The 19,353-nt window shown below is 39.7% G+C and overlaps 1 protein-coding gene across 4 annotated transcripts in view; it reads right to left on the bottom strand.

Moving 5' to 3' along the window:
• The window catches only part of LOC135186348 (sodium channel protein type 2 subunit alpha-like), a 107,005-nt gene that overhangs the window by 26,649 nt on the left and 61,003 nt on the right, over positions 1–19,353 (bottom strand). For all 4 annotated transcript variants that reach the window (XM_064164021.1, XM_064164005.1, XM_064163998.1 and 1 more), the window contains 4 exons: positions 17,653–18,138; positions 6,537–6,657; positions 4,914–5,068; positions 2,628–2,801 (listed from right to left, as the gene is read on the bottom strand). In XM_064164021.1, coding sequence (XP_064020091.1) covers positions 2,628–2,801; positions 4,914–5,068; positions 6,537–6,657; positions 17,653–18,138 — 936 coding nt within the window. The remainder of the gene's footprint in view (positions 1–2,627; positions 2,802–4,913; positions 5,069–6,536; positions 6,658–17,652; positions 18,139–19,353) is intronic.

Raw genomic sequence — 19,353 nt, 5'->3', positions numbered from 1 at the left:
TGATAGGCTGTGTCCTCAGTTCCACACTGAGGACTTGTGTAGCCAGTGAACTGGGTCAGATAATGTGTGAAGGCAAGAGACCAAAATATTCTGGGAGTAAAACCAGTTCTGATCCCTTCTGACAACATAAGCAAATCCCTCCACAGAAGTGTATCACAGCTGGGAAGGCAGCCAAGAAACCTTGTATTCTCTTCTATCATAAACCCTGCCAAGTCACAGCTGATTTAGCTATTGTACATTGTCAGCCTATTAAAACCAATTAAATTTTAGGCCAAACAGCCTCTTTCTGTTTTACTAGAAATAGTAACAGGATAGTTTGGGGGCTAAGAACTCAGATGAAACCTGGATCAAATACATTGTTTCACTTGCAAAGCTGCAGTGTTGGTAGCAGAAACTTGCACAGTGTGGTGTCCTGTTTGCTAAGGAAAAGGATAGAATCATAGAATCAACCAGGTTGGAAGAGACCTCCAAGATCATTCAGTCCAACCTAGCACCCAACCCTGTCCAGTCAACTAGACCATGGCACTAGGTGCCTCATTCAGGCTTCTCTTGAACACCTCCAGGGACAGAGACTCCACCACCACCCTGGGCAGCCCATTCCAGTGGCAAATCACTCTCTCAAATCAGAGTCCATTAAGAATAACATGTTGGCTTGCCCAGACATGTTCCCCTGCTCCCCCTACTTCTGTGCTGGGGGAGGCAGCTGTGGGAGGGGAAGGCAAAAGCCCTGGCTTCACATAATATGGTGAGGCTTGGCAAAGTGCCATTCTGATTGGCTGATCTGTGTCTAATGCCGCATTAGTCTCAGGCTGGATGTTGATAAATCACAGAATCAGAATCATCCAGGTTGGAAGAGACCTCCAAGATCATCCAGTCCAACCTAGCACCCAGCCCTAGCCAGTCAACCAGACCATGGCACTAAGTGCCTCATCCAGGCTTTTCTGAGACACCTCCAGGGATGGCGACTCCACCACCTCCCTGGGCAGCCCATTCCAAGGGCAAATCACTGTCTCTGTGAAGAACTTCCTCCTAACTTCCTCCTAAAAAGGATAAGCAGGTAGCACGGGGCTGCTGCTGCTGCCTCATTTTGCATCCTGAATTTTCCTGGAGAGCTTACCAGGAACAGACTCTGAATGCCTGCACGCAATCAGCCTGCACAGCCTGCGTGACATGGTGCTGAGACTGCACATCACAGGACATCCTGCCTGCACCTCAAAGTGTCCTGCCAAGAGGAGAAGTCCTGGAGATACACAGATCATCCAGGGGAGCCAGGAGACAAGGCCAGAGATTGACTGTCTCCTTTACCCAGAAGCCTGGGAAGAATCAAACCTCAGCAGCTGACAAGACAGAGTCCCCTGAAAGCATTTGGGTACTGTCTGGGACTGTGGCTAGCACTGCAAGTCAGGTAATAATCATTTTGTGAGTAAACACTTAAAAGCCTCTTTCAGTTTGCCACTTTATGGAATAAGTGCTCCAGTTTTCACAGTATCACAGTATCATCAGGGTTGGAAGAGACCTCACAGATCATCAAGTCCAACCCTTTACCACAGAGCTCAAGGCCAGACCATGGCACCAAGTGCCACGTCCAATCCTGCCTTGAACAGCTCCAGGGACGGCGACTCCACCACCTCCCCGGGCAGCCCATTCCAGTGCCCAATGACTCTCTCAGTGAAGAACTTTCTCCTCACCTCCAGCCTAAATCTCCCCTGGTGCAGCCTGAGGCTGTGTCCTCTCGTTCTGGTGCTGGCCACCTGAGAGAAGAGAGCAACCTCCTCCTGGCCACAACCACCCCTCAGGTAGTTGTAGACAGCAATAAGGTCACCCCTGAGCCTCCTCTTCTCCAAGCTAACCAATCCCAGCTCCCTCAGCCTCTCCTCGTAGGGCTGTGCTCAAGGCCTCTCCCCAGCCTCGTCGCCCTTCTCTGGACACGCTCAAGCATCTCAATGTCCCTCCTAAACTGGGGGGCCCAGAACTGAACACAATACTCAAGGTGTGGTCTAACCAGTGCAGAGTACAGGGGCAGAATGACCTCCCTGCTCCTGCTGGCCACACCATTCCTGATGCAGGCCAGGATGCCACTGGCTCTCTTGGCCACCTGGGCACACTGCTGGCTCATGTTCAGGCGGGTATCAATCAGCACCCCCAGATCCCTCTGTGTCTGGCTGCTCTCCAGCCACTCTGACCCCAGCCTGTATCTCTGCATGGGGTTGTTGTGGCCCCCAACATGCCTATTCCCTGCATGTATAAATGTCCAACCTGTGCATTTTTGAACCTGTGAATAAATTTTAGTGTTAATAAACAGTTTTTGTAGTTATTAACAATTATCACCTGGATATCAAAACTAATACAGATTACTAATCTTGCATGATCTGTCACACATGTTTCAAACTTAGGCACTTCCCTCATAAAATCTCAAGTCTGATACATCCTGGGTGCTACATTTTTAAGCATGAAGAATGAACAAAGTGATGGACAGCCATCCTTATCCTTCTGGCATACAGATACACTTTAACAACACAAGCACTGAATTATTTTTGAGTGCCTATACCATTATTAGTAATATCAGTTTTGTAACATAAAGGATTTTACTACAGTGAATTTTATGATATTAAAGACTGTCTACTTACATCAACAATCAGGAAGTCCAGCCAGCACCAGGCATTAGTAAAATATATTTGAAAACCATAAGCTACCCATTTTAAAAGCATTTCCAAAATGAAAATGTATGTAAAAACTTTGTCAGCATATTCCAGCATGGTCTTGATAGTTTTTCGTTGTTCTATGTATATATCTTCAAAAGCCTACACAAATAAACATATTCAGTTATTATTAATGTTCCAAGTATATACAGACTGAAAATAAAGAGTAAATGAAGCACAAGTAGGTCAGAATTTATCTTTCCCCTTGTTCTTTTACATTTTATTTTACATATTTTGCACTTTAAGCCTACTACAAATTGGAGCAACTTTACCTATTCTAGAGCTGAATATAATATATTTTCCTAGTGAACAATGACATCATTTTTTTTCATCCACTGTGGTGTTAGGAAACTTTCACATTCACACAAAACTCTCCCCCACCCTTTCTTATACAAATTCTTTACCAGATGTATATATTCCATTCTAGAAAGTGGTTCAGGAGGTTATGTTCCTATGCTACATCAATCAAGATGATGTCTAAAAGTCAAAGAGCAAAACATTTGCTAGAATTTACACTGTGCACATTGATACTGTAGGAAATGTTCACTCTGAGTAAAGCTGGAAAGGTGAAGTAATGTAATCTTGTGGGAAAGTAGTTGTATATATTTTCCTAGTGAGCAAAGACATCATTTTTTTTTCCATCCACTGTGGTGTTAGGAAACTTTCACATTCACACAACTCTCCCCCACCCCTTCTTATACAAATTCTTTACCAGATGTATATATTCCACTCTAGAAAGTGGTTAAGGAGGTTATGTTCCTATGCTACATCAATCAAGATGATGTCTAGAAGTCAAAGAGGAAAGCATTTGCTAGAATTTACTCTATGGACATTGATACTGTAGCAAATGTTCACTCTGAGTAAGGCTGGGAAGGTGAAGTAATGTAATCTTGTGGGAAAGTAGTTGTATATATTTTCCTAGTGAACAAAGACATCATTTTTTTTTCATCCACTGTGGTGTTAGGAAACTTTCACATTCACACAACTCTCCCCCACCCCTTCTTATACAAATTCTTTACCAGATGTATATATTCCATTCTAGAAAGTGGTTAAGGAGGTTATGTTCCTATGCTACATCAATCAAGGTGATGTCTAAAAGTCAAAGAGGAAAGCATTTGCTAGAATTTACACTGTGCACATTGATACTGTAGCAAATGTTCACTCTGAATAATGCTGGAAAGGTGAAGTAATGTAATCTTGTGGGAAAGTAGTTGTTAGGTTGAATTTGCTGTTACACTCTTCCATATTTCCTGCCCCACAGAGAAGAACAGAATGAAGTAAATATTCTTTGTTTTAAATTAATTTATTTTTGATATGGTCTTTTGTAAGCAGAATCCAAGAAGTGGCTGAGTACTTAAAAACATACATTTAGCTATATATTCAATTAACAACAACCTTTCATACTCAGGCCTCTTAAATGTGCTGATGAACATTTAAACACTGAGCAGCTATGCTGGCTGAAACAAAATGGCACCAGCTTTAGAGTGGTAAACCAAAAGTATCACTAAAACAGTGTGAAATTTAACAGACTTTTCCAAGTCTGGGCCAAGTTTCATTCCAACCTGAAGTGAAGAAATACAGGCAGTTTTATACAGCTCTGTGTTAGAATGTTTTGGTGAGAAGAGGTAGATTACAGGCTGTGAAAAAGAAAACAGTGCTGATGTCTACTTCACTCATAGGCTTTCTGAGATGTATGAGAACAAGAACACAAACATAGATAAGGCAGACGCTGTCTGGGCTTGGAACTTTTCTCTCTCTCTCTAACCTAATCTGCCGTCTTTGTGACTAATCCACCTGCTTCCTAACCCCCCTGGCCGACCCTACATACTACCTTAAACATAAGGCAAGATCTTGAGTAAGGTTGAGGGGTAGGGGGAAGGTGGAAGGGTGTTTGAGAACCCCTCCTAGGGACTCAGATTTCTGGGAGGGCTGTTGTGTTTCTGTATTACCTTTTAACTTGTCTATTTCTGTATATAACTGTATATGTTGTGAGTATCTGCTTGTATATTGTGCTAAGCTGTAAATATAAAGCTTCATTCAATTTCCAGAGCTGCTGAGTCTAGCTGGGTGATTTCCAAAGTGTGGGGGTCTGGTAACACCCAAAGCATCACAAGCTCCAAGTAAAACAAGTCTTTCTGAAGCACATTTGAATGTTGCTGTTGTTTCTAAGGAGATATCCAAATATTTCAGCATCTGTATTTTTTTTCTACTTACCAGTGCTCCACTGCTGAGGAGAATCATGAAGACAATGAAAGTCTCAAACCAGTTGTGCTCAACTATGCTGTAGCAGGTTTTTCTAAGATTCCACCAAATTTTTCCTTTGCCGTCCTCTATACTTACTTGGCAACATGGAAATTTTTTCACACAACCTGCATTAGATTAAGACATATTAGAATCCAAAAGTAAACGATTTCAAAGCTAATATTTACTCTGGTACCAACATTGTTAGGAACTTTAACAAATTTTATCATGATTTTAAAAATTAAACCTTGGAATTCTCTTTTATAGGATGCTAAATATCTGAATTTAGGCAAGTAACTTGGAGAAAAAGCAGAGAATTTTAGACATGAGTAAAGTCAATCAAAAAAACACTGACATTTTTTGACTGTTGGCATGGAACTGTTCCATTTGTTGGTGCAGCCTCAGAAAAAAACCCAATTTGTTCTAAATTTCAAGGGCCCTTTCAAATAACTGTAAAGCATTTAAAGTATAGAAAAGAAAAAGAAGTTTCTTAGTGAAAAGATGCATGCAGTGGCCAGGCAGATAAAGTTACTCAAAGCCTAAGGAAACCTTTTTTTTTTTTGTAACCATCTGATTTCCAGCATTTTAGGCTATGAGTATTTTCTTTCAGTTGCTGTATAGGGTTAACACTCCTGGGGGAGTAACCCTGAACCTGACCCTAGGGGTCTTGGCCCCTCCCCAGGGGTGGGCCACACTCCAGGTGATGGTTAGCCCACTCCCCCCACTTCCTGTGGTATAAAAGAGACAGGAGCTCCTTGTCTCTTCCTCTTTTCCCTTCGCTACCTCTTGACCACACACACTCACACTGCATACCAGCACACCACGTGGCAGCCACGAGGCAGAGACACCATCACATTGCTCGGGTTGTATCCATCCCTTGTTGTATTTTGCTGTTTTCCCTTCCTTATCCTTTGTAAACTTCCCTACCTCCAATACCTTTTCTAAGTTATTGTTAAACTTTTCCTTTTTAACTTCCAAATCGAGTGAGATTGATTTATTTGGGTGTGCTTATCTCTCTCTCCCTATATCTAATCCCTACCCTTTTTGGGAAAGGAGGGGGGAAGAGGGGAGGGCACTCTATAAATTCTATAAATTGTCATTGGGTCTACTAAATTTATTAGAGTCTCTGGGAACCTGCATTTGAACCCAAGACAATTTATTTGGCGTCTCAACGTGGGGCTAGGTAGAAAGAATTCTTTCAGAGAAGATTTGGAAGTTAAAAAATGGATATTCTGAGAGTCTTAATCATTCACGCTTTTGCATGGCTGTTTTGGGCCTGGCTGTTAAAGTTTATAAGTTACCATGTCTTCTGGACTGTCATTGATATGGGAGAGTGAGGAGCAGGAAGTGCTCCTCTTTTATACCACAGGAAGTGGGAGGAGTGGGCTAACCATCACCTGGAGTGTGGCCCACCCCTGGGGAGGTGCCAAGACCCCTAGGGTCAGGTTCAGGGTTACTCCCCCAGGAGTGTTAACCCTATACAGTTGCTGAGGTTATGAAGGCTCACCAGATCTGAACGTTTCAACAACTTAAATATTCCTACTTCTAATGCCATTTTCCTCATACATCTCTTAAAGTCAACAGTTATTCTACAACCTTCTGTAAAACAGGCTTCTGGTTCAAGAGCTTCTTCGCTTTCAATTTCCGCTTGCTCGCCCTCTCCGGGAGGAGCAATATCAACTGTGCTGCCTTCTGATGAGCTGGATGCATTTAGTTTCTGTAAGCAAAGTTCCAGAGAATAGGGTTTTTTTGTCATTAGATGCATGTTCTGTAAAAATGATCCTGAATCATATCATGCCAGTCTCTGACTTGGAGAATGCTAAATCTATGCTGATAGAAACGCATCATCCTAAGTAAAAACATAGCAATGACACATACATTGTGGAGTTCTGTTTCCAGGTTTATCTTGTAGGGAACAGTTAAAGATAATTTGGCTACTAACCTGGATGACTTCTGAAGGACTTTCAGTAGTACTAAAACTGGAGAGCTTGCATGTACCAGACTATGGAATTATTTTCTCTACCATACTAGATTACACTGAAAATGTGGCTTAGTTTTCCCAGTGAAATGAACTAATAGCTCTAGATGTACCTTCATGTCCATTACAGACAGTGGTTTTCTGAACAAACACCGTATCTGGATATAAAAGTTGTAAATTTAATGACATCTAATGGCAAATTTCTGCACAATTTCATTTTTGCAGGAAGCACAAATTACCAGATCTGTCTTCTTTGTGTTCCAGTCTCCTGTGCATATTGAGAGACCTTCTGAAGTCCTTTCCATCCTGAATTTTTCTCTTGTTCTATTATCTTGTGCCCAGTGAAATACTATAGTTCTTACTGGGATAAAAGTACTTCTAGCTCTGAAACCCCAAGAACTGGAGAGTAATATAAAGCGACTGAAATTCAGTGACTTTTGACCACGTGCATTTAAGTTTGGATCAGGTCAAGCTGTTTATCAGTCAATGCAAGACTGCCCATAATTTTGTCCTTTTAAGAAAGCATTTTTTGAAAGGACAAAGCTGCTAAAGATGCACACAACTAATGCAATAATTTGGCATAGAGTTTGTAACTTGTTATGCAATGTCAGTGCCGTTTGTGTCTTTAATGACTTCTCTCTAATATGTTTGCCTTTACTGTGGAATAAGGCTTGTAATCGGAAAGCAACCTGCAGAAACATGGCAGTGAAATACTTTTGGTTTATACCATGTAGCAGTAATACATAGGAATTTCAAGGGTGATGTAGAGTGCTTTCCTAAGTTAAATACTTGAAATCCCTTGGGCATTGATGTATCGAAAGGTCATTTGGTCACAGATGTGATTTGTGGTTTCAGCTGAGCAGATCTGGTCATGCCCTTTGATCAGTCTGAAGACCTTTTTATACTTAACATCCATTCTTTTTCACATTTACTTCAGAACATAGTGACATATGATCTTGGAGGTCTCTTCCAACCTGGTTGATTCTATGATTCTATGATATTTAGGATATGAAAAATTACTGCTTGAATTATTTGAATGATGCAACACATAATAAACAAACACTTTTAAAAGAGGCACTTCCATATATTCTCTTCTTCAGAGACACTGCTGAACATTAAAACTGGTTGTTTAGCTCTTTGCTTAAAAACTCATTGCCTTCAGCAAAGTTCACTGGGAGCTAAGGACTTTTTTCTGCCAGAAATGAAGTGAATGGTACATATAGTTTGGTAGGCAATTACTTTCTGCATATTTAACTCCCAAATGAGATGAATGAAGTTTAAAACAAATAAATCATGTTGAGTGATGGATAATTTCAGGGTTAAGTTTCAAGAAGCTGCCCTTCACAAACATGTGCAAATGGACTGAAGTGAGGTTGCATGGCTGTTACTGCACTGTGACCAAAAATAAAGGAGTTGTCTCATAATAGGAAAGAGTTCTGACAAGTTGTCCTGGTAGGGCATAAATCCTCCTAGGCTGGTTTAACCCTTGCTGTCCTCCTCCTGTTGTGGGTCCTGGAGTGAGTCAAATGAGCAGACAACAAGGGTTTGGCCCCAGCAAAGCTTTGAGAGCGTGTCAGATGTCTTGTGCTGCCCTGACCATGATTGTGTGGTCAAAGAAGGCATGAAGCTTTGAATTCATTGGCCAATGTGCCAGTGCCTATTGGCCACTAGTTTGATTTTCAAAATGAAGTATATAAAGGGGGATGATTTAGAAACTGCACCTTTCTGCATTCTGCCTTTCTACATTAGCCTTTCTGCATTCAGCAGGGAGCCTTCCTGCCTCCTCTCGTTTGCTGATGGTTAAAGGCAATCGTGTGTTGCAGCTAACACTAGTGGCTCAGCAGCATCTTCTTCCCTCTGCCTGAAATAGTTTGTATTTTACCCTGGGATCATCATTGTGCGTTTAAAATATCTTTGATACAGGAGACTTATTCAGAGACCAAAAGAGTCATGAGTACATCTGCTGGAGTGAATGCCAAGATACCAAAGGCATAGTTAGAATTCTTCCTGTTCTTGCGTTCCTATTTTCCAAGTTCTGATTGTTTAAACTGTTTAATTCTGTGCAATTGCTTCCTGTCGACCAAAAATCCAAAGAATCTCAGGGAATTTCCCTGATTTTTAGCTATTATCAATATTAATACATAAATTAATATTCATATTTCATAAAGATTATTTCAGATACACAAGTATGAGCTTGAAAAACAATCCCTTTTTAAATGTAATGATCTGTAATATATGGAAAATCACTTTGACAAATATAAGAAGACTTGGATCAATATACTGAAATTGTGGAGATCTGCAATGGTTAATTTCTGCCTAGTAAAGGTGATAAAATATCATCTTTTTTTCCTCATACTGCACTTCCACTGTGATTTCCAACATGTATACATGTAAAATAGGAACAGTTGGGTGAGAAATAGACTTTTGATCCAATCAATTTCATGGCAAGAGGCTACAGACAGGGGGGAGGGGGGATTTTGAATGGAGCTGCACACCTCCTTGCACCACCACCACAAAAGTATGCACTTAGCTTAAGATAGCAGAGCAATAAATAATTAGAAACTAGAAGGGCTGATGGAGGAGGAAAACAGGCTGGGGAGACAGCCTTTGCGCATGAGCAAACAGAGGAAGAGCCATACAGAGGACACTGTGACAGCTGTATTGACTCTGACTCAATTTTACCACTGGTTGTGTAGATCAGGAAGTCTGAAAGAAAAGTAGAATATTGTGTACATCATATAATGAGAACATTTTAAACTTTGCTGTCTGTATTACATTTGCAAACTACAATCTCACATCAATATATACCACATTAAGCACACCAACTTACTGTTCACAGATAAGGCTCTCTTTTAAAGAGTAGAGAAGTTTTGTGAGTTAATACCTTATTGCATATCATTGCAATTCAAAGAAATAAGTTATCTGTCACTGAAATTATAGGCAGTTTCTTCATTAAATAAAAACCACAGTGAAAATAGCAATTTGTCTCATTCAAGTCAGCAAAATTAAAGCTAATTCATGGCCTGATCCATCATCATGAAATCAATTATTGACTTTATAGTAACAAGATAAAGGTTCATACTAAACATCAATTATTAATCTCTACCAGTGCCAGTTAAAAGCCAGGCAAACTCTGTTGCAGATAGTCCTGTCAGCATAGTTGCTAAAAGCCAAGCTACAGAAGTGTAATTTACAGACAGCACAAGCAAAACCTATTGTAATTACCACATAAAGGATTCCCTTCATTCTTTTTTCAAACAAACAGATGCATTATGAAAAAAATTAGAAGTTAGTAGAACTGTTCTTCTTTTCTTCAGGACCCTAGAGTAGGGGAGAACCACTGCATTGTAAATAAAGTGTCTGTAAGGATTGTTTTTTTCCTCCTAGCAGTAAACCCAATAAAACAAATAGGAAAACTCATGATGGATTAACACAATCTTCTTTTCACCTCATAAATGCAATTATCAGCCTCTAGAACACGCCATGCCCTATAAATACTTATTTGCATCTTCAGTGATATCACATTTTCCATTATGAGGATATATTTGAAAGCAGTTGCTTATGATGCAGCATTCTCAAGGCCTCAATCAGCAAAACAACATGCTTGACTAGAGCAGAAGCCTGAGCAATACTGTGGAAATCACACACACACACACACACAGAATCAAAAAACCAAACCCCCAAACCCAACCAAACAAAAAAGACTATCTCAAATAGGATTATCTTTTTCCCAACATAATACTCTAAATATATACTGTATAGGATAGAGCACAAAAAAAAAAAGGCTTCGTTAGCAACCCAAATACTTGGTTAATAGATGTATAATCAGCCTCCATACTGTCCTTTCCAAGCAATGCATCTCTTTTCAACAGCGTAGATCATTAGAACAAGCTTTGACCAACAGCGTGTTAATGTGCCCATTTACAGGTAAATGCATTCACTTAAGACCTGGTCTTGCTCTTATTTGATGTTATTCGAGATTTCAATAAGAGAAAGAGCAGGCTGCTAACGTTTTAAGCTTTACAAACGGCTCCATGATTCAAGTGACAAAAAAAAAAAGTAAGGGATTCAGCCATTACAAATTGCCTTTAGTAATTCAGCCATGTGGTTTTTATCCTTTGAGTCTTGAATGCTGCACTGTAATTGAGTGATGAAATTGCAAATAATGGGGATCTGTTGCAAATTGATTCTAAACTGATTCTAAAGCTCAAATCCTATGGCATTTATCTTTTCTCTAATTTTAATAAAACCATCGAGGGAAAAAAATCTCTTCAAGTTTTATTTGATGTTTGAAGCATATCTTGGTTTAAAGTTTCATCAGTAATACCTGAGAATTTTCAGACCAGTATGAATTTCTCTTGCCCATCCCTGGACAATTTATATTACAGTATAACATAGTTAGATCTTACTGTTATAATCAGTGGTACAAAATGAACCTTTCTTTGTTGTCCTTTTGGAGCCAAGTCAGACTCTGCCTGAAGGAAATAGTTTTGAATGCTACTGTAGGACTGAAGTCTCAATTCCAAGAAATTTTGCTGCCTAGTTTTACTAGGATAAATTTACCTTCTGAGTTTCATGTAACTTTGGCTCCTGTGCAATATTCACTGCCCCTATTTCCAAAGGCTTTGCCAGTTTTGCATCAGCTGAGATTGTATTTATCTATAATCAAAAAACCCTAAGGTATATATATGGAAGTTTATAAAAACAATGCCAAGCACTTCATAGTCTTTCTAATTTACACCAAGTTCCTTAACTCAGTCTCTGATTATTATCATGAAACACATTTTTGCTGTCTCTGGAGGTGTTCAAGAAAAGCCTGGATGAGACACTTAGTGCCATGGTCTAGTTGATTGGATAGGGCAGGGTGATAGGTTGGACTGGATGATCTTGGAGGTCTCTTCCAACCTGGTTGATTCTATGATTCTATGGTCTAGTTGATTGGACAGGGCTGGCTGATAGGTTGGCCTGGCTGATCTTGGAGGTCTCTTCCAAGCTGGTTGAGTCTATGATTTAAAAATATTATTATTTAAGAAGGAGTTTAATGTTTATGCAATGCTTTGCTTTGAGAGTTTTTTAAGGGAAGTTATTTGCTAGGTATAATTTTAGCAATTATGTCATTCTTTGCTCGGCTTCTAGGTTATAAAACTCAAGATATGCACTGCCCAAATCAGTGCAGAAAGTTGTTTGTGGCATCTTGAAGATTTGCATTACAGTGCATTATAGATTTAAATGTGTAACAGTGTACATTTTATGCAGGTAGCTACTGCAGTAGTTTAAATGTGATTTATTAAGGAGCTGAAGTCATGGCAGATATAATGACATAAATTATTTGACACATTTCATGAAATATATTTATAAGGGCTGAATCAAAAAGGGTTGTTTTTATATTTTAAAAACTATGCATGCTCCCTTTTTCTTTGGCCTCTAATGTATGACATTCCAGTACTTTTATGATTCCATACTTTGAAACCTGTAGAGCATGCAGTTATTGATAAAGACCGTATTGTAATATCCAGAAGAATCATTAGCAGAGTTTAAAAATGTATGTTGGGGTTGCCAATCCCATCTGACCATGCTGTGATGTTGAGTCCCATGACTCAGCAGAGAGCAGCTGTGCATGTTTGTACCATCTTGCAATGGATAAGAAGGGTACATAGCCGAAGAGCATGCAGGCCAGTTAAAAAGTGATTATATATATATACATATATATGTATAACTTGCTTAGGTAACCTGTGTGAAAGTGGTGACACGTTGCTCTACCTGGTTAAAAAGCACCAGAGCTGCATTCTTGATTGCTCCAGCTTGGTTTTACCCCTGTGAGAAGTAAGAATGGTAGGTAGTGAAGTTCAAGACATAGGATTTCTAGTTTCCTCTTTTTGGAATCTCTAATTCAAACATGGCTTTAACACAATTAAAACATAATTATTCAGTATTTTTATGATCACTTGGTAAAATGGAAACACATACCATCTGAAATGTTCAACAACCTTTTGTAGAGACCTTGTTAGCTTATTGTAGAAAAGCAAGAAATGAAGGAGCTAGACCTAATAATCCGCACTCTAAAACTGTGAGTCACGAATAAGATTAGAATGAGTTAAATTAATATGAAGGCCATTCACAGATTAGGAAAGTATTCCAGTATTTATGCTGTGCTTAATGTATATTAGTGAAAATTAAAGGGTGGTTTAACTTTTTAGTCTTTGTTTAACTATGTGATTACCTCCTTTGTTTGCAAAGAAGTATACCTACAGTAAGCAAAATACTTCCAAGAGCTATGTCTTCCCATTCCTCCTTCTGTCTTTAATAATGGTGGTGGAGCTTACAAATCTCAGTGGAAATAAATCTCTTTCATTTCCATGCACATTACATGTGATGAAAGACCATCTTGTGTAAACTTCTAATGTAGATTCAGTATGCCATATACTTCTGACTCTGTCATTTCTTTCTAATGATAATGGATTGGTGTCTGGACAGTGGTCCTTCAGTGTGTCCAGAGATATGGTTAACCCATACCAAGTTCACAACTTAAAGAATCTGTGACTGTCAGATTTAGAAAAGGGGAATATAGTGTTGGATACAGGGGGAAAGGGAAAAAAAAAACCAACCAAAAAACCCAACCCAAAACCTCAAAGCATCTCCCAAAAGAAACTTGGTGAGTAGAGTTACTGTGTACCATGCTGTATCTGATAAGAAAAGTAGTAAAAGTTACAATTTGTTTCTCACTCACCCACAGTTCCAAGTTCTATAGTAATTATCTGGTCATGGCCTATTTCTCAGTTGCATGCAGTTCCTGCCTCACTTCTAGCATGACCTGTTATTGCTGACAGACTTCAAATCATCATTCTTCTCTTAACATCAGTGACAGTCAGTAAGACACCAGGGAAAAAAATGTTCCATTTTCCAGTTCCTGTGCAGAGCTAGCTTCACACAACTCTCTTGTTAAATAAAAGTTACTAAGGGGGATGCCTCCTGAGGGTATTCTAAGTGCCAAACACTGCCACAGTTAAGGCAGGAAAGTTCTGCCCCATCTCTTACCCCTCCTTTTGCAGACCAGGCCTTCTCCTAGCAGAAATGTTGTCTCAGTGGTATCCCTTGAGAGGCAATGTAAAATAAATGATGGTGTCCTGTTCTAGAGAAGTAACTTAAACACTGTGTCAATATACTCTTTATCTTCCTCAAGAGACAATCAGAAGCAGCAAAATATTCAACAGTTCTGTTGACTTAATAGGAGAAGGTTGGGAATCTTCACAAATTCCTGCCAGAGCATCTATTCATATATTACCAAAGCAAGGGGATTTTTAGACAAACAACAACAACAACAAAAAGGCACTTCATCCTTACACTAAAAAATCATCCAGAAGGAATGGAATAAGGAACCCAGAGCAGAAACTGCAATTAATATAAAACTCACAATTTTCAGGGAACTGGTAAGAAATTCCTGTTAGATACTGTTCATAATATGCACTATATGAATAAATGTCAAACAGTTAAAGGCTAAACAGCTGTGTGTGAGCAGAACTTGATGGAAGCACTATTGTTCAGCTATCATGATGGCAGTTAGTATTACTTTCTATGGAAATCTTGAGGCTCCATAGGAGACCTAGACTCATCCTATCCCCATTGGAAATTTATCCCAAAGTTCTTAATATAAACACCATCCATCATTTACTGGTGGATTTCCCACAGTCACTTGAAATTTTTCACTTTCAATTGGCTTTTCCAGTCTTAAGGATTTGCTTTCTCTTCATGAAGACATGCAGATCTAAAGTCCATTAAAAAAAAGGCAATCCCTTTTGATTTACCCTGAAACTTAAGGATGTCCTTAGAAGAACAAAGCATGATGCCTGAACCAAGCAAAGATCAAAATGAACAGGGGAATTGACTAATGAAAGTCACCTTGAAACTGGCATCATTCAGAAAATCTCAGCACAGTAGAGGATTTTATTTCATCTTCTTGAGGTCACTTGGAAATCAGAGGAGATTCTGACTTTACATTGCATTTTCTTGTGCCTGCAACTGTTTGATAGAACTGTCAGCTGAACTATTGAATCTTTCTGAAACAACCAACCAAACACATATATGGGATAATTTAACTTCTATCACCCCAGTGACATTCTCATAGTATAGATCCACAAGCACTCCAGTGTAGAGTAAGCAGTAAAGACTGCAAAGTGATCAGGAGTCAGGTGTGGAAGGAAATTTCCCAGGTCAGCTCTCCTGCTGAGGCTAACATATCACATAACCACACATTTAGCATCTGAATAGCTTTTCAGCCTAACAGCTTTCTAATACAATTACAAACTTAAAATCAATCAAACAAACAAAAAAGCCAATTAAAAAAACAACAAACAAATAAAAGAAAAAATAAAACACCCACAGCAAAAAAAAACCAAAACCACAAACAAACCCAAACCAAGACCAACATACTCAGGAAATATTTAGGCATGTAACTTTGTGGATAGGGCTGGGTGCTAGGCTGGACTGGATGATCTTGGAGGTCTCTTCCGACCTGGTTGATTCTATGATTCGTAAGGTGGAGTTACTACAAAGACATTTCTCACTGTATTTGTCAAAACTAACCACAAGGAAAGCAGAAAGTTAAGTGTCAGGATATATGAAAAGACTTAGAAGACCTTGCTAAAGGTTCATTGGAAAAGACAATGCACTTTCATTAACTCCTATTACATGAAAAGAGTCACTCTGGAAGTTGGAGGCTTTTTATTAATACTTGATCTCATGAAGTATATCACTCTACACTTTTCAGTATCTCTTTTGAACTGGCAAGGATAAGCATTACTGCTATATTGTTTTACCCATCTGCACTGAAAATGTTTGTCTCATGACCGAGCGACTCAGATGATAGAATACAGGATCACAGGATCACAGGATATTAGGGGTTGAAAGGATCCAAGGACATCATCGAGTCCAACTCCCCCTGCCAGAGTAGGACTACACAATCTAGCACAGATCACAGAAGAACACAACCAGACAGGCCTTGAAATTCTCCATAGAAGGAGACTCCACAACCTCTCTGGGGAGCCTGTTCCAGTGCTCTAGGACCCTTACAGTAAAGAAGTTCCCCCTTGTATTGAGGTGGAACCTCTTGTGCTGCAACTTACACCCATTGCTCCTTGTCCTATCCCAGGGAGCAGTGAGCAGAGCCTGTCCCCCCTCCTGACCAGCCCTCAGGTGTTTATAAACATTTATTAAATCCCCTCTCAGTCTTCTCTTCTCCAGACTAAACAGCCCCAGGTCCCTTAGCCTCTCCTCATCAGCCCTCCAGTCCCCTAATCATCCTCGTAGCCCTCCGCTGGATGCACTCCAGCAGATACCTTCTCTTAATCTTGCTCTTAATCTTACAATTGTTAAACAAAATAACCTTCTTTGCAGTTGCAAATAAATACACACTCTTCATATTGCTTTATGTTCTTTAGCAAAGAGCCCCTGCACACTGTGTTTAACTGGACCATGGCTATCCATTAATGTGATGTGGTATAGTTTGGTATTGGTGAGGAATAAACCGTCTCTACAGCTCTGATACAGTCATGAATGCAGGGCTGTTTTATAGGAGAGCTTTCTTCACAGCAAACAAACCCTTAGATATTAATTAGCCCATCATAGCTTCTGATCTGAAAACATATTTAGCCATGATTCCTGATCCCTTAAACCTTACAGTCCTTACATACCAAATGGCATCAAACAGAATTACAGTTTGCTAATGCTTTTATTAGCACATCACTGATGACTAATACACAGTTTCCCTTGAATACCATTGTCACCTGTTCATGATCACTTCTGGTATTTGACCACTTATATTTTGAAGCACATGGCTTCTGATTTATTTTTTTAGCCATGATTCCTGATCCCTTACACCTTACAGTCTTACATATCAAATGGCATCAAACAGCACAGAATTACAGTTTGCTAATGCTTTTATTAGCACATCACTGATGATTAATATACAGAGTTTCCCTTGAATACCATTGTCACCTGTTCATGATCACTTCTGGTCACTTCATGACCACTTATATTTTGAAGCACATGGCTTCTGATTTTTAAAGCAACTTCTGTCTCTTTGCACAGTAATAATAGCATAAGGCTTTCAAGTAAACTGGTTCCACATTCATCTATGTTACAAGATGATTCTGCTTTCTAGGATAGCTTGAGGTAATGCTTTACAATGACATTGATTGCTATATGGATTACTTTCTGTCAGCTGTAGTCTCTGAACCCAAATCTGTATGAATATTTCCCATTATTTTTTTCTGTAATTCAGACTACATCACTGATTTATGAAGTTTCAGAGTTCATTTATAGAACTAACTTAAATATAGCTTTTTTTCCCCCTCCACTTATATTTGATTGAGTATGCAAAGCTTTATACTCTTTATTGTTCCTTAGCCTTCTACAATACCCTTACTCCATAAATCTTGACTCCATTGTAAGTTCTACAGAAAGAATGCTTTGTGAAATGTGTGCTAGTCCTAAAGCCTGATAAAATCGTGGAAGGAATAATTATATATCAAATTATACAGATTCCAAATCCTAATAAACACTGTATAAAAGTTGTAAACCTTAAGGACCCTTAGCACAGGCTAAGATTTTTTTTCCTGAATTATAATGACACAACAAAATATATTTGCATGGGATAAGACAGGAGACTTCAGCAATTCTAAACAGAGACTCTGTAAATGCATGCCCACAGTTTCATTATTAAGACATGAACAATCCTACCTGTTTGCTTTCTTCCATATCAGATTCGCTGCTAAATTCTTCCGTGTTCAAGTTTTCAAAATCCGATTCTCCCACTGCAATAGGCACTGTCACTGTGAGGCCTGGGTTGTTTATGAAGGACATGTAATCATTTTCATCTATCACATATTTCTCTGCACTGCTGCCTGTGCCTACTCCACTGGTGGTTCCATTCCCATCTTTGAGATAATTCAGATCTTTGCTTATTTCGACAGCGGTATGATTGGAAACGCAGCTGTCTTTCTTCTTGTGTAGCTCTTCAAGTGCTTTGATTTCTTCCAAATCTTTCTGCTTTCTAACAAAAGCTTTTTGAATGAACTCCCTTATCTTTCTTTTGACATAATCTATTCCCTTCTGAATCCTTGCCACAGCAATCTGGAGATTGTTCATTTCGTTATCGTCGTCGGTAGCAGCGAGGTTGTCTGAACTAAATGAGCTCAGCAGCAAGGCTAAGAATAGGTTCAATACCTGAAAGATGAGAGAACATAACTGTGTAGTCAATATGTACATATAAGAAGGGACTGTTTTAAAGGATAAGGAGGCCTACAAAAAAGCTGGGGAGGGAATTTGAGGCACTCAGGGAGTGACAGGACTAGGGGGAATGGAGCGAAGATGGAGGTGGGGAGATTCAGAGTGGAGGTGAGGAGGAAGTTGTTGAGCATGAGAGTGGTGAGAGCCTGGAATGGGTTGCCCAGGGAGGTGGTTAGGGCCCCATCCCTGGTGGTGTTTAAGGCCAGGCTGGATGAGGCTGATGGGCAGCCTGATCTAGGGTAGGGTGTCCCTGGGCATTGCAGAGGGGTTGGAACTGGCTGATCCTTGTGGTTCCTTCCAATCCTGACTGATTCTGTGATTCTGTGATAATGTCAAATAGCACCCAGTTCTGAAAAATAACATTTGCTAATTTTAGATATTCATATAGCACATTAAATTATAAAGGATGTGACAGGATCACAGGATATTAGGGGTTGGAAGAGTCCCAAGGACATCGTCGAGTCCAACCCCCCTGCCAGAGCAGGACTACACAATCTAGCACAGATCACAGAGAAACACAGTTAGACAGGCCTTGGAAGTCTCCAGAGAAGGAGACTCCACAACCTCTCTGGAGAGCCTCTTCCAGTGCTTTGGAACCCTTACAGTAAAAAGGTTGCCCCTTGTGTTGAGGTGGAACCTCTTGTGCTGCATCTTACACCCATTGCTCCTTGTCCTGTCCCAGGGAGCAGTGAGCAGAGCCTGTGTCCCCCCCCCTCCTGGTAAACGTTTATGAAATCCCCTCTCAGTCTTCTCCAGACTAAGCAGCCCCAGGTCCCTCAGCCTCTCCCCATAAGCCATGACCTCCAGTCCCCTCATCATCCTTGCAGCCCTCTGCTGGATCCTCTGCAGCAGATCCCTGTCCCTCTTAAACTGTCCTTTCTTATTTTTATACATCTGTTTACTGAGAAGATAAAAATGACTTACTAATACTTAATATCTTAAACTTCAGATCTTTGTTTGAAGCTACATGGTTGTTCAGACTCTAAAGTAAAAAGTTACAAAAAGTCTAGCTATACATATTCATCAGAGGTTTGAAAGGCATTCTAAATCTCTTGAAATCACTTGGAATTTAAATAGAATGAAATAAACATGACTTGTAAAATTAGATGGCTTTCTGTGATGCAGATTTATCAGAAACTTATGAGACTCAAT

Source organism: Pogoniulus pusillus, chromosome 2, assembly GCF_015220805.1.
Source record: "Pogoniulus pusillus isolate bPogPus1 chromosome 2, bPogPus1.pri, whole genome shotgun sequence".
Taxonomy (NCBI): Eukaryota; Metazoa; Chordata; class Aves; order Piciformes; family Lybiidae; genus Pogoniulus; species Pogoniulus pusillus.
Note: the sequence above shows the minus strand (reverse complement) of the source record. Positions and strands in the feature narration are given on the sequence as shown.